At 42.8% G+C, this 12,020-nt stretch overlaps 1 protein-coding gene and 1 pseudogene across 2 annotated transcripts; one reads left to right on the forward strand and one right to left on the reverse strand.

Moving 5' to 3' along the window:
- Positions 1-4,862: 4,862 nt before the first annotated feature.
- Positions 4,863-9,939, reverse strand: LOC123491320. Of its 2 annotated transcripts, XM_045221653.1 has the most exons (4): positions 9,675-9,939; positions 6,486-6,985; positions 6,111-6,206; positions 4,863-5,983 (listed from the first exon to the last, which is right to left on the reverse strand). In XM_045221653.1, exons 1-4 carry the CDS (start codon positions 9,865-9,867, stop codon positions 5,474-5,476), a joined length of 1,299 nt encoding a protein of 432 aa, XP_045077588.1. In that variant the 5' UTR covers positions 9,868-9,939; the 3' UTR covers positions 4,863-5,473. The 2 variants fall into 2 exon arrangements, with proteins under 2 accessions (XP_045077588.1, XP_045077589.1); XM_045221654.1 differs by lacking the exon at positions 6,111-6,206.
- Positions 9,940-11,363: 1,424 nt separating this feature from the next.
- On the forward strand, positions 11,364-12,017 carry LOC123491177 (annotated as a pseudogene).
- The last annotated feature ends 3 nt before the right edge of the window (positions 12,018-12,020 follow it).

Genomic DNA, 12,020 nt, shown 5'->3' on the forward strand with positions numbered 1-12,020 from the left:
GAGGAGGACAGAAGCTAGCTGTCCTCCGGCCACACCATGGAGCTTCCCTACAGAGTGCTGTTGAGGCTACTGTAGACCTTCATTGCAAAATAGTGTGTTTTAATCAATTATTTGCTGATGTGATTATATTTAGTATAGTTTTATCTAAAAAGGATAACCTTTGAAATGTTTTTACATTTTTATTTTTATGTAATTCACTGAGGATGGTCCTCCCCTTCCTCCTCTGAGGAACCTTCACTTCCATTCATGATATCAAAATTACAGTTTTAACCATGTTTTGAGGCTATATACTGTTTGTTTAAATTTTATTTGTTTACAAACATTGGAGTAAAACGAGATTGTATTTTGGATTCTGGTGGGGTGCGACAGTTGAACTAAGCTCATGAGACATTTATAAGTTATATTCTTCAAGAATCAATGGATACATATAAGTCCAAAAATTGAGGTAGCAACTGCTGATTGCCACTTTAAAGTCTGCACATCGGACAAACTTTATATCAATGCCGATTGGAGAATACCCCACTGAAAGAACAGGTCAACCACCTCAGGTGTCAACTGCCTGTCTCTGCCACCTCAGAAAAAGCAATGCCTTGCCCACACCAAGGTAGTGACACGGGAGAGGGAGGCAAAAGCACCAGTCAAGATCCAGGTGGGGAAACTACTGGCAGACCATGCCAGGGCTGCCCACAACAGAGAACAAATAAAGTCATTTTAGGCCTATCTTAAAATACTTATCTCACCTCCTTCCCTAAAAAAAGGCATATTATGCAATACAATTTAGGCTAAGCTATACATTGGATAGCCTATTCGTATCAAGTATCTATTTTCATAGTGTGAATGATGGAAAGTAAAAAATTTTATCAAATGATTAATAGGCATCAGGAAGGTGCATGTAATGGTGTTCTGTAATGACTGTATTTATGCTCTGCAACCACATTCTGTGTCTACATTCATAGGTCATGGACAGGACACACCAGACAGGACCCACCGGACCTAGAGCAATCTTGGGTGGTACGCACCCCAGGCTGGCAAACCTGGATAAGGTGTTCTTTGTCTTTGATGTGATGTTCCTCAAGGTGACATTCTGGTGAAATCAACCCTACTCCTGGTAATTTATTATGTATGCATATAATCAGTGTACCATAATTCTATCTTCAGTATAACTGCAAAATATCCTACAAAAGCAAATTTGATGGGTAGCCAGGCTAGGACTCCCTGTGACAATCAGTCCAACGGCTTTGTCCAGGGGTGTCAAACTCAATTCCTGGAGAGCCGCGTGTCTATTGGGTTATTTCCTTTGAATTCGTGTTCAATGAAGACCTAGAAAACCAGGTGAGAGGAGTTCCAAACTAATAAACCAACAGACACTTCCAGGAATTGAGTTTGACACCCCTGCCTTAGTCCTTATGTCAAGAGGTCTAAGCATAACAATACATTTTAAATGCACAAATTCAGAATCAATTGGGCTTCCAAAAATAATATGGTCGCTGGGATTTGTTTATTTTGATTGCAAAAAGTTTTACGGCCCATCTAAACAGCAGCTGCGCCCCGATTTTAAGTCCCAATGAGGGGATTTCATTAAGCTGGCCCAGGCGCCCGGGTGGGCGTAGATTTCACCGGGTGAAAAGTGATTGCATTCGTTTTGAAACCGGGCTGCCTCCTGGGCGTGAGCCGGGTGACATAACGAAGTCGGTTTAATACAAAGTGACGTATGTCAAGCACGTGGAGTAATGATTACAACACATGCAAAGTGTTTGCTCTTGATAAAAAACGTATCTGTACTTTATCTGTCTTAAACTAGTTTAATAATTGGAACATTTATTTATGGAAAATACATGCTGTATGTCTCAATACTTTTTTTTGTTTTTGTTGATGCAAAAGTTTCTACAAACCTGTTTTTGCTTTGTCATTATGGGGTATTGTGTGTAGATTGATGAGGATTTTTATTTATTTAAACCATTTTAGAATAAGGCTAACGTAACAAAATGTGGAAAAAGTAAAGGGATCTGAATACTTTCCGAATGCACTGTCCGTCATTGCACATCTTCCTGTTGTCTTTTTTCTTTCCTGCTGCCAGGACCAACCAGCTGCCTGGCTCAGAACCAGTCCTGCCTGGCCCAGTCCACTCCTGCTTCTTGCCCCTCACTGTGCTGGGTAACACAGGGTCACAAACCATAACAGGCTGGAAAAGTAAGTGAAAGAACTTGTCAGTGAGTTTCAAAATAGCAGGTAGCCAGCTATGCAGCCTCAAAGACAAGAATCAGCACACAAAATGGGCAAGGACATCATTTCTAACCAGTATGCCTTCCTACCATCAGGGCACAGGATAGTGGAAGTGGCTTCTATCTTTATACCTGCCTCCATAAGGCTACTGAGTGCTGCACTCTGTCCTCCTAGGCACCCTGGCTGCCTACTTAGCGAGTTATGGATACATTTATTAATAGGCTACACCCTCATGCAATGCATTTTATTTGCTAATGTACAGTCGTGGTCAAAAGTTGAGAATGACACAAGTATTGGTCTTCACAAAGTTCGCTGCTTCAGTGTTATGAGATATTTTTGTCAGATGTTACTATGGTGTACTGAAGTATAATTACAAGCATTCCATAAGCGTCAAAGGCTTTTATTGACAATTACATTAAGTTTATGCAAAGAGTCAATATTTGCAGTGTTGACCCTTCTTTTTCAAGACCTCTGCAATCCACCCTGGCATGCTGTCAATTAACTTCTGGGCCACATCCTGACTGATGGAAGCCCATTCTTGCATAATCAATGCTTGGAGTTTGTCAGAATTTGTGGGGTTTTGTTTGTCCACCCGCCTCTTGAGGATTGACCACAAGTTCTCAATGGGATTAAGGTCTGGGGAGTTTCCTGGCCATGGACACAAAATGTTGATTGTTGTTCCCCAAGCTACTTAGTTATCCCTTTTGCCTTATGGCAAGGTGCTCCATCATGCTGGAAAAGGCATTGGTCGTTACCAAACTGTTCTTGGATGGTTGGGAGAAGTTGCTCTCGGAGGATGTGTTGGTACCATTATTTGTGGCTGTGTTGTTAGGCACAATTATGAGTGAGCCCACTCACTTGGCTGAGAAGCAACCCCACACATGAATGGTCTCAGGATGCTTTACTGTTGGCATGACACAGGACTGATGGTAGCGCTCACCTTGTCTTCTCCGGACAAGGTGTTTTCCGGATGCCCCAAACAATCGGAAAGGGGATTCATCAGAGAAAATGACTTTACCCCAGTCCTCAGCAGTCCAATCCCTGTACCTTTTGCAGAATATCAGTCTGTCCCTGATGTTTTTCCTGGAGAGAAGTGGCTTCTTTGCTGCCCTTCTTGACACCAGGCCATCCTCCAAAGGTATTCGCCTCACTGTGCGTGCAGATGCACTCACACCTGCCTGCTGCCATTCCTGAGCAAGCTCTGCACTGGTGGTGCCCCGATCCCGCAGCTGAATCAACTTTAGGAGACGGTCCTGGCGCTTTCTGGACTTTCTTGGGCGCCCTGACGCCTTCTTCACAACAATTGAACCTATCTCCTTGAAGTTCTTGATGATCCGATAAATGGTTGATTTAGGTGCAATCTTACTAGCAGCAATATCCTTGCCTGTGAAGCCCTTTTTGTGCAAAGCAATGATGACGGCACGTGTTTCCTTGCAGGTACCATGGTTAACAGAGGAAGAACAATGATTTCAAGCACCACCCTCCTTTTAAAGCTTCCAGTCTGTTATTCTAACTCAATCAGCATGACAGAGTGATCTCCAGCCTTGTCCTCGTCAACATTCTCACCTGTGTTAACGAGAGAATCACTGACATGATGGCAGCTGGTCCTTTTGTGGCAGGGCTGAAATGCAATGGGAATGTTTTTAGGGGATTATGTTCATTTTCATGGCAAAGAGGGACTTTGCAATTAATTGCAATTCATCTGATCACTCTTCATGACATTCTGGAGTATATGCAAATTGCCATCATCAAAACTGAGGCAGCAGACTTTGTGAAAATTAGTATTTGTGTCATTCTCAACTTTTGACCACGACTGTACACATGCCCTGTTTTTGAATGTAGTAATGCACTGTTGTGTGTTTTAAATTAAAGTGTGCTTGATGTATCTGACGCCACAAATGAAATTCCTTCTGGGAAAATAAAGTTAGTCATACATGCTATGTTTGCTATGAAGTGTTTCCAATAGCCTTAACTTGAATTTTGAATCCATTTGTCACGCGTGTGCTGCAACAGGACTGTGCTGTTTATCTCCATCACAGGCTATTTACTTATGTACAAGACACATTCTTCTTGCTCTTCCATGCTGGCAACACTTTTCTTCTGTTGTAGAGGGTCCAAGTGGGAGTGAGATCAGTGAAGATGAGTGAGGTGAAGCAGGGGCAGGAGGAGTTGTCAGAGTAGGCCTATATCTAACCCGAGCAGGATGTGGTTTAAGAGAATGAAATGGAGAGTTAGATGTATGATATGGGATATTTTCTGCTGATAAATGGTCAATTCATGATCTACCATGACCCATCTCCGAATTTGTTAAAATAAGGTTAGGTTAAGGGGGTTAGGGTTATATGGTTATGTGCTTAATAACCAAATCTCATACTTTACTCTTGAAATATATCTGTGACTTTATTCTCAAAATGTACTTTCTCTAAATTAAATGTTTTGTTTAATCTCGAAACATTGGCAATTTTTTACAGTACTATTAATGCAAACATTTTTATCCAAGTACCACCATTCATATATATTTTTCTCTTCACTTGGCCCTAATACTCATCCGTAAAACATAGCCCTTTTTTAAAAACCTTTATTTAACTAGGCAAGTCAGTTAAGAACAAATTCTTATTTACAATGACGACCTACACCGGCCAACGCTGGGCCAATTGTGCACCGTCCTATGGGACTCCCAATCACGGCCGGTTGTGATACAGCCTGGAATCGAACCTGAGGCGTCTCTACAGACCCCCTAAGCACTGAGATACAGTGCCTTAGACCGCTCCGCCACTCGGGTGCCCCTTATTGGAAGTGTTTCTAAAATCCCCTATGGGAAAAATGAATGGTGGAAAAACAATTGGAACCATTTCAGTGTTTCACCACTAGGTTGAATGGGTATTATGACTAATACTGTGGTACTCTATTAAGTGTTTCGGCTCGCTATTGTCCAATTTAATGGCTCATCAAGGCGTGAACTGTGACCAGCCTCCATCACTACTGTAAGCCCAGTATTCTAATAAACACATAGCATCTAGAGTACTTTTTCATCAACATCTGTGTTTTCATTAATAAAAATAAATATATTAGAATTAGATAAATTTTTTAAGACTTTCAAAATGCAGATTTGTATTAGAGTCCTGTACTGTGTGACAAAACACAACAGGACAATGAGATTTTTACTGTACATACTGTAGGCATATGATTGTAACCACCTCAGCTAGGAAAGGAAGTGATTATGAGATCGGTTTGCAATATGCCTAATTCCTTAGAGCAGTCCATGTCCAGACTTCCTCGGTGACCTCAAGTACTCATTTACGCCGTCTTTCATGTTTTTTCGGGTTGCATCACTCATGGAAGGAAACTTCTGAGACACAGTGGCCCTGATGAACATTCGGAGGTTCATTGGCAAGCCAAATTTGCCTCGTGATCCATCCCAGTTGGTATTCTGTTCCCACTCGCGGTATCTCTCTTCAGTTACGCATGCACGGAATAACAAAACAGCATACCGGTCCGGACGACCCCCGCTGCGTTTGGTGAGCAGTTCATCATATTCTGGTGTCAGACGAGGAATGGAAATGTCAGGGTGAACCTTCGAGCGGTATACATTAGAGCGTTTCGTGTAAAGAGCGCCCTGCTGCTGGGCGTGTGCATACTCCTCCCCCTTCCTCTTTTGGCGCCATGCATTGGACCAGGGCACAGCTGGGCGGCGGGAAGGTGGTGGGGAAAGAGTGGAGTCCAGGGATTGGCTTCCTGTGGCAGCAGCGGGTCCTCGATCCTGCAGCACAGATGCAGAATCAGAATACCTATTAGAATTCTACTTTAATCTATTCATATACCTTCTCACTGATGGCCCAAAATATTTTTCAAGTTACTTTCTTGGGATTCCCTTTCATTTTACAGACCTGCTGCCATTTCATTGCTCCATTTTCCCTTATGTGAATCTTCTGATGCTTTATGAGAGTACTCTTTACCTTACAGCAATCATCACAGACCTGGCACTGGAAAGATTTCTCATCATGAATCTCTCAGATTATATTTGCAAGAGAAATATTTGCAAAAAATCGGACATTTCCATTTGATAAAATGTGTGTCAACGTTAGTTTCAAGATTATCTATTAAACTTTGTTTTGACTTAAAAAGTGTTCTACACACACACACACACCAAATACAGGTTCTCTCTCACAAGTATGCACTCTAATCATAACAGAAAACTTGGTGTGAAAGGAATCCCCACATAACTTGCACCAATGAAGACCAGCAGTACCAATTTGACTGACCCGTGCTCTCTTTGATTCCGATGGCTTTGACCCTGATGGAAGCTCTCCACTCGCCACACGATCTACACTGAGGATTACACTGTTTTCACACTGAATAGCAGAACAGTGATTAAATGCAGAGAGGGGCTGAGGTTCACTGGTTGGTTCTAATGACATGTAGCCATCTCCATCAGGTTCTGTTTTGATCTGTTCCATTGAAGTGCTTGGTAGAGAGGCTCCCTGTCCATATTCCTCACTTTCGGTTTGGTAACTATGTGAAGGCTCAGTTGAGTCCTGATTCTGACACAAGCTTTTGACACAAGTAATAGTGAATATAACATTAGGGTCTTTGGACTCCAGAGCATGAAGATGCTCTCTCCCATGACTGGTCCTGAGCTCCTGTTCATAAATCTGTGTGGGCTCTGGGTCCTCCATCCCCAGACTGGGGCTCCACTCCTGCTCACAGTGCTGCTGCTCAGGATGAACCTTTTCAGAGACAGGGAGGGTGCGCTGCTGTAGGTCTGGAGGAAGAATGAAACAGATGACTAAGTGAATTCAGCTGACAAAAATAATAAACCAAGACAACATAATTGTGACCCCTCTCTCTCTCCCCCATCACTCCACACGCACATCTGTGAAGCTATGTACTTGGTGATTTATTATTTATTATTTATTTACTTAAAGGGTGTATATGAAACAAGGGGTCATGGAGAAGGAAACCCTTCATCAGGCACCACAGTATTGTTTTTCTGACTATTGATTAAAATGATATGCCTAAAAATATATCTATATGAATTTTAAACCAACGGTTTGCAAAGTATTTTTGAATGTTCGGGACGTTTGGCGTTCTGAAACAATGGACTTTGACGTCACTCGAGGAACCAGTCAGTCAACTGCAGCATATTAACCGGAAAATTGATAGCCCATTGCCTAATACCAGAATTAAGATGGACCTGCCTATTCATTCATATAGGCATCTGATTCTAGAAATACAAATAGATCTCTATTTTGAGCATCCATTTGTAATATGCCTACATGATCAATGGCTTCTGGTTCCCATTTGTAGAGTTGATCATGCAATGCATGCTAGCAGTCGGGAGCTAAATTGGTGGATAACCTTACCTACTTTGTTGCATAATAATCACTGTAGAAAAATTCATCATGAACTCATTTAGGCCTACTGGAACATGACAGGCAGCCAAAGGTAGGCTACCTTTTTTTTTTTTTTTTTGTCATTTAGCAGACGCTCTTATCCAGAGCGACTTACAGGAGCAATTAGGGTTAAGTGCCTTGCTCAAGGGCACATCGACAGATTTTTCATCTAGTCAGCTCGGGGATTAGAACCAGCGACCTTTCGGTTACTGGCACAACGCTCTTAACCACTAAGCTACCTGCCGCCCATACCTGCCTGCCGCTACCTCTTTTTATTGCTAGTTATTGATTTATTAGAATGACCGTAGCATTTCTGTTGTCAATACTTCGACCACAATACAGTAGCCTAGTAACTACAGTAGTGTAGTTGAAAGGTGGCTGTAGCAGCGGAGACGAGGGAGCTCAAGTATTACAAGCGGTACTCTGCCCATCAATCAGGAGGTGGTTCATTTGAATTTAGAAAATGCTCCGTTATTAAATTAAATACGTGTTTTGCTCCATGAAGTAATCCAACAATGTGTACGCTGGCATCTTGTCTATTTCATTGATTGAGACAGGTGGGTCCACCCAAACGTGCCGCATGTCATGATGACACTCACCTGTCTCGATCAATGAGAGAAGATTTGAAATAGACAAAATGGCAGCATACACATTGTTAGATTACTTCATGGAGTAAAACTTATTTTAATAACGGAGCATTTTCTAAATTCAAATGATCCACCTGCAACTGGCCACAGACATTTTAGAAGATACATGTTTGGCCGAATCGAGAATGAAGAGTATCACCAAGTTAAGGTTGGTTGAAAATTCTCTGTGCTATGCCAAACAATACTATCCTGTAACATTAGCCTGTTACAAATCTATTTATACTGAACAAAAATATAAACACAACATGTAAAGTGTTGGTCCTATGCTTCATGAGTCAAAATAAAAGATCCCAGAAAATGTCCATATGTACAAAAAACCTTATTTCTCTCATGTTGTGCACATTTGTTTACATCCCTGTTAGTGAGCATTTCTCCTTTGCCAAGATAATCCATCCACCTGACAGGTGTGGCATATCAAGAAGCTGATTAAACAGCATGATCATTTCACAGGTGCAACTTGTGATGGGGACAAGAAATGTGCAGTTGTCACACAACGCCACAGATGTCTCAAGTTTTGAGGGAGTGTGCAATTGACATGCTGACTGCAGGAATGTCCACCAGAGCTGTTGCCATAGAATGTGTTAATTTCTCTACCATAAGCCACCTCCAACATAATTTTAGAGAATTTGGCAGTATGTCCAACCGGCCTCACAACCGCAGACCACATGTATGGCGTTGTGTGGGCGAGCCGTTTGCTGATGTCAACGTTGTGAACAGAGTGCCCCATGGTGGCGGTGTGGTTACGGACAATTAACCCAATTGCAATTTATCGATGGCAATTTAAATGGACAAAAATACCATCTCTACCATAAGCTGTCGCCAATGTCGTTTTAGAGAATTTGGCAGTACGTCCAACTGGCCTCACAACCGCAGACCACGTGTAACCACACCAGCCCAGGACCTCCACATCCGGCTTCTTCACCTGCGGGATCATCTGAGACCAGCCACCCGGACAGCTGATGAAACTGAGGAATATTTCTGTCTGTAATAAAGCCTTTTGTGAGGAAAAGCTCATTCTGAGTGGGTGGGCCTATGCCCTCCCATGGCTGCGCCCCTGCCCAGTCATGTGAAATCCATAGATTAGGGCCTGATTGACTGATTTCCTTATATGAACTGTAACTCAGTAAAATCGTTAATTGTTGCATGTTGAGTTTATATTTGTGTTCATATAGCACCAGTTTAGCGATTGGTTAACCCAGTGAGGCCACAGAGCAATTGACAGAAACCAACTGTTTTTCTGCAAATGCACGTAAAACGTTGTTTAAAACTAAGCTTTACTTTTAAAATTATGTGAAATTAGATTGCTATTGGTTGTGAATAGGATACTGGGTTGTGGTTGAGTTGTTTTCTAACAGTTGTTTGCCCTGCTAAAATGTTTCATATCACACTATAATCAATTAACGTTACTAACCTGCTCTATACAACTTTATCACTGGTTTAAGAACGATATCAAGCAGCCTCCGTAGCTTCTCGTTCTCCTCCTTTGAACGAGTGATTTCTTCCTGGTACTCTGCCACCGTTTTTTCAACAGCCCCAAATATCTCATCAGCAGCCGCTGTTAGTCGTTCATTGAGAAGCACTCTCAGCAACGATATCTTAGCCATTTTCGCAGAATGAAAGTCGTTCTGTCCTGTCCGAACAAAACTTCACATGGACTCTCTTGCTACGGAACAGCGCAAAACAATGCAGTTGCGCGCATGCTCTGTTCCTCGTTTATCGACTGAGCGGCGTGACAAAAGTTGCATTACCGCCACCTGCTGTGGAGTTTGTGTAATGGGTTATCTGATTCAATCGTGGTGTCCATAAAGCGACTAGTAGCAAAGATTTGAAATGAATTGATCCATGAGTAATAATAATCATTGCCTTTAGATGTTATTCAACGTTGGATGCTTCAGCCCGAGTGGCGCAGTGGTCTAAGGCACTGCATCGCAGTGCTAGCTGTGCCACTAGAGATCCTGGTTCGAATCCAGGAGACCCATGGGGTGGTGCACAATTGGCCCAGCGTCTTCCAGGGTTCGATTCCCACGGGGGGCCAGTATGAAAAAAAACAAAAACAAAAAAAGCATGTATGCACTAACTGTAAGTTGCTCTGGATAAGAGCATCTGCTAAATGACTAAAATGTAAATGTTAAGCAATAAGGCCTGAACGGGTGTGGTATATGGCCAATATACCATAGCTAAGGGCTGTTCTTAAGCAATGCGGAGTGCCTGGATAAGGCCCTAACCATGGTATATTGGCAATCTACCACAAACCCCCAAGGTGTGTTATTGCTAATATAAGCTGGTTACCAATGTAATTAGAGCAGTAAAAATAAATGTTATGGTATACGGTCTGATAGACCATGGCTTTCAGGACTCAAACCACCCAGTTTATAATAATAAATTATTCATTTGTCAAAGTTCATGGCACAAATATTCTTCCACAAGTAATTCTGGACAGGTCTCTGTGCCTCTGGAACCGAAAGACCACCGCACAGGAAGCTGCGCTCTCATTGGTCAGTATAGTAGAGCCCTGCATTGCATGAATTTTAAGCCTGAGTCCTACCCATGCCCGCGATGTTACCCTACCCAGGCCCAATTGCTTCTGCCAAATTTAAGGCCCGGCCCTGCCCGAAACCCGAAATCAGAAATAACTTCCTCCATTAGTAAATCATTAGCTGCTCCTCTCTGTCTCACTCGCTCCCTGCGCGCTGCTTACTCTGCATGCGCTCTGCTTATGGTGGCTCTGGGTCTGTGAGTATCCATAGCAACGTCGGCTCCGCTTGGGCTGCTCAATGATGAGACGAAAGAGTAGTTAGCTGAGCTACTTTTTGTCACTCTAAACTCCGACAAAACTCAAGGAACATGACTATTTTCTGTGAAATAATATCTCCTGTTTTTTATTTGACAAGATTGAAGCACTTATGACGACATGTTATGATCTTAGTCAGATATGACTGTACGGGCTTGGGTCGGGTAGCAGAGCTCTACAGTGTAGTCAGAGAGTCGAGAAATCAAAAGGGATGGCGTAAATTGGTGAAGTTCGTTCGTTCAGTTTCAAACACCTTTCAACGAGACCTCTATGTTCACAAACTGCAAGTAACTTTCATTATATTCATAAATGGCTGTAACAATTAGGCTATAGGCTTTATATACATCGAAAATGATGCTGTGTTGGTTGTGTAGACAACCTAGCTATAACATTATAGTTTGTTAGAATGTTTGGTTTGAGCGCTCTGGAATCCCCCCTGCCCCACGAGGAATCCCTCAGATTGAGGTGACCTTCGACATTGACGCCAACGGCATTCTGAACGTATCAGCGGTGGACAAGAGCACGGGCAAAGAGAACAAGATCACCATCACCAACGACAAGGGGCGGCTCAGCAAAGAGGATATTGAGAGGATGGTGCAGGATGCCGACAAATACAAAGCTGAGGACGACGCACAGAGGGAGAAGAAAGCAGCCAAGAACTCCCTGGAGTCGTACACCTTCAATATGAAGAGCAGCGTTGAGGACGACAACATGAAAGGCAAGATCAGCGAGGAGGACAAGAAGAAAGTGGTGGACAAGTGCAACCAGGCCATTTTCTGGTTGGAGAAACAAAGAGGAGTACGAGCTTCAGCTGAAGGAGCTGGAGAAAGTGTGCCAAGTTGCCAACCTATCATTACCAAGCTGTACCAGCAAGGAGGGATGCCCACAGGTAGCTGTGGAGATCAGGCACGGTCCAGCTCTGGTGCTAGCTCCCAAGGCCCAACCATTGAAAAGGTTGACTAAAGT

The sequence above is a fragment of the Coregonus clupeaformis genome, chromosome 7 (assembly GCF_020615455.1).
Source record: "Coregonus clupeaformis isolate EN_2021a chromosome 7, ASM2061545v1, whole genome shotgun sequence".
NCBI classification, from domain to species: domain Eukaryota; kingdom Metazoa; phylum Chordata; class Actinopteri; order Salmoniformes; family Salmonidae; genus Coregonus; species Coregonus clupeaformis.

Bases quoted from the DNA above. Each gene is read 5' to 3' on its own strand.
- LOC123491320 (XM_045221653.1), bottom strand. From the start codon at position 9,867: ATGGCTAAGATATCGTTGCTGAGAGTGCTTCTCAATGAACGACTAACA. The intron at 6,986-9,674 runs GTTAGTAACGTT...TTCTTCCTCCAG, and splicing joins GATAAAGTTGTATAGAGCAG to ACCTACAGCAGCGCACCCTC. The intron at 5,984-6,110 runs GTCTGTAAAATG...TCTGTGCTGCAG, and splicing joins GAGCAATGAAATGGCAGCAG to GATCGAGGACCCGCTGCTGC.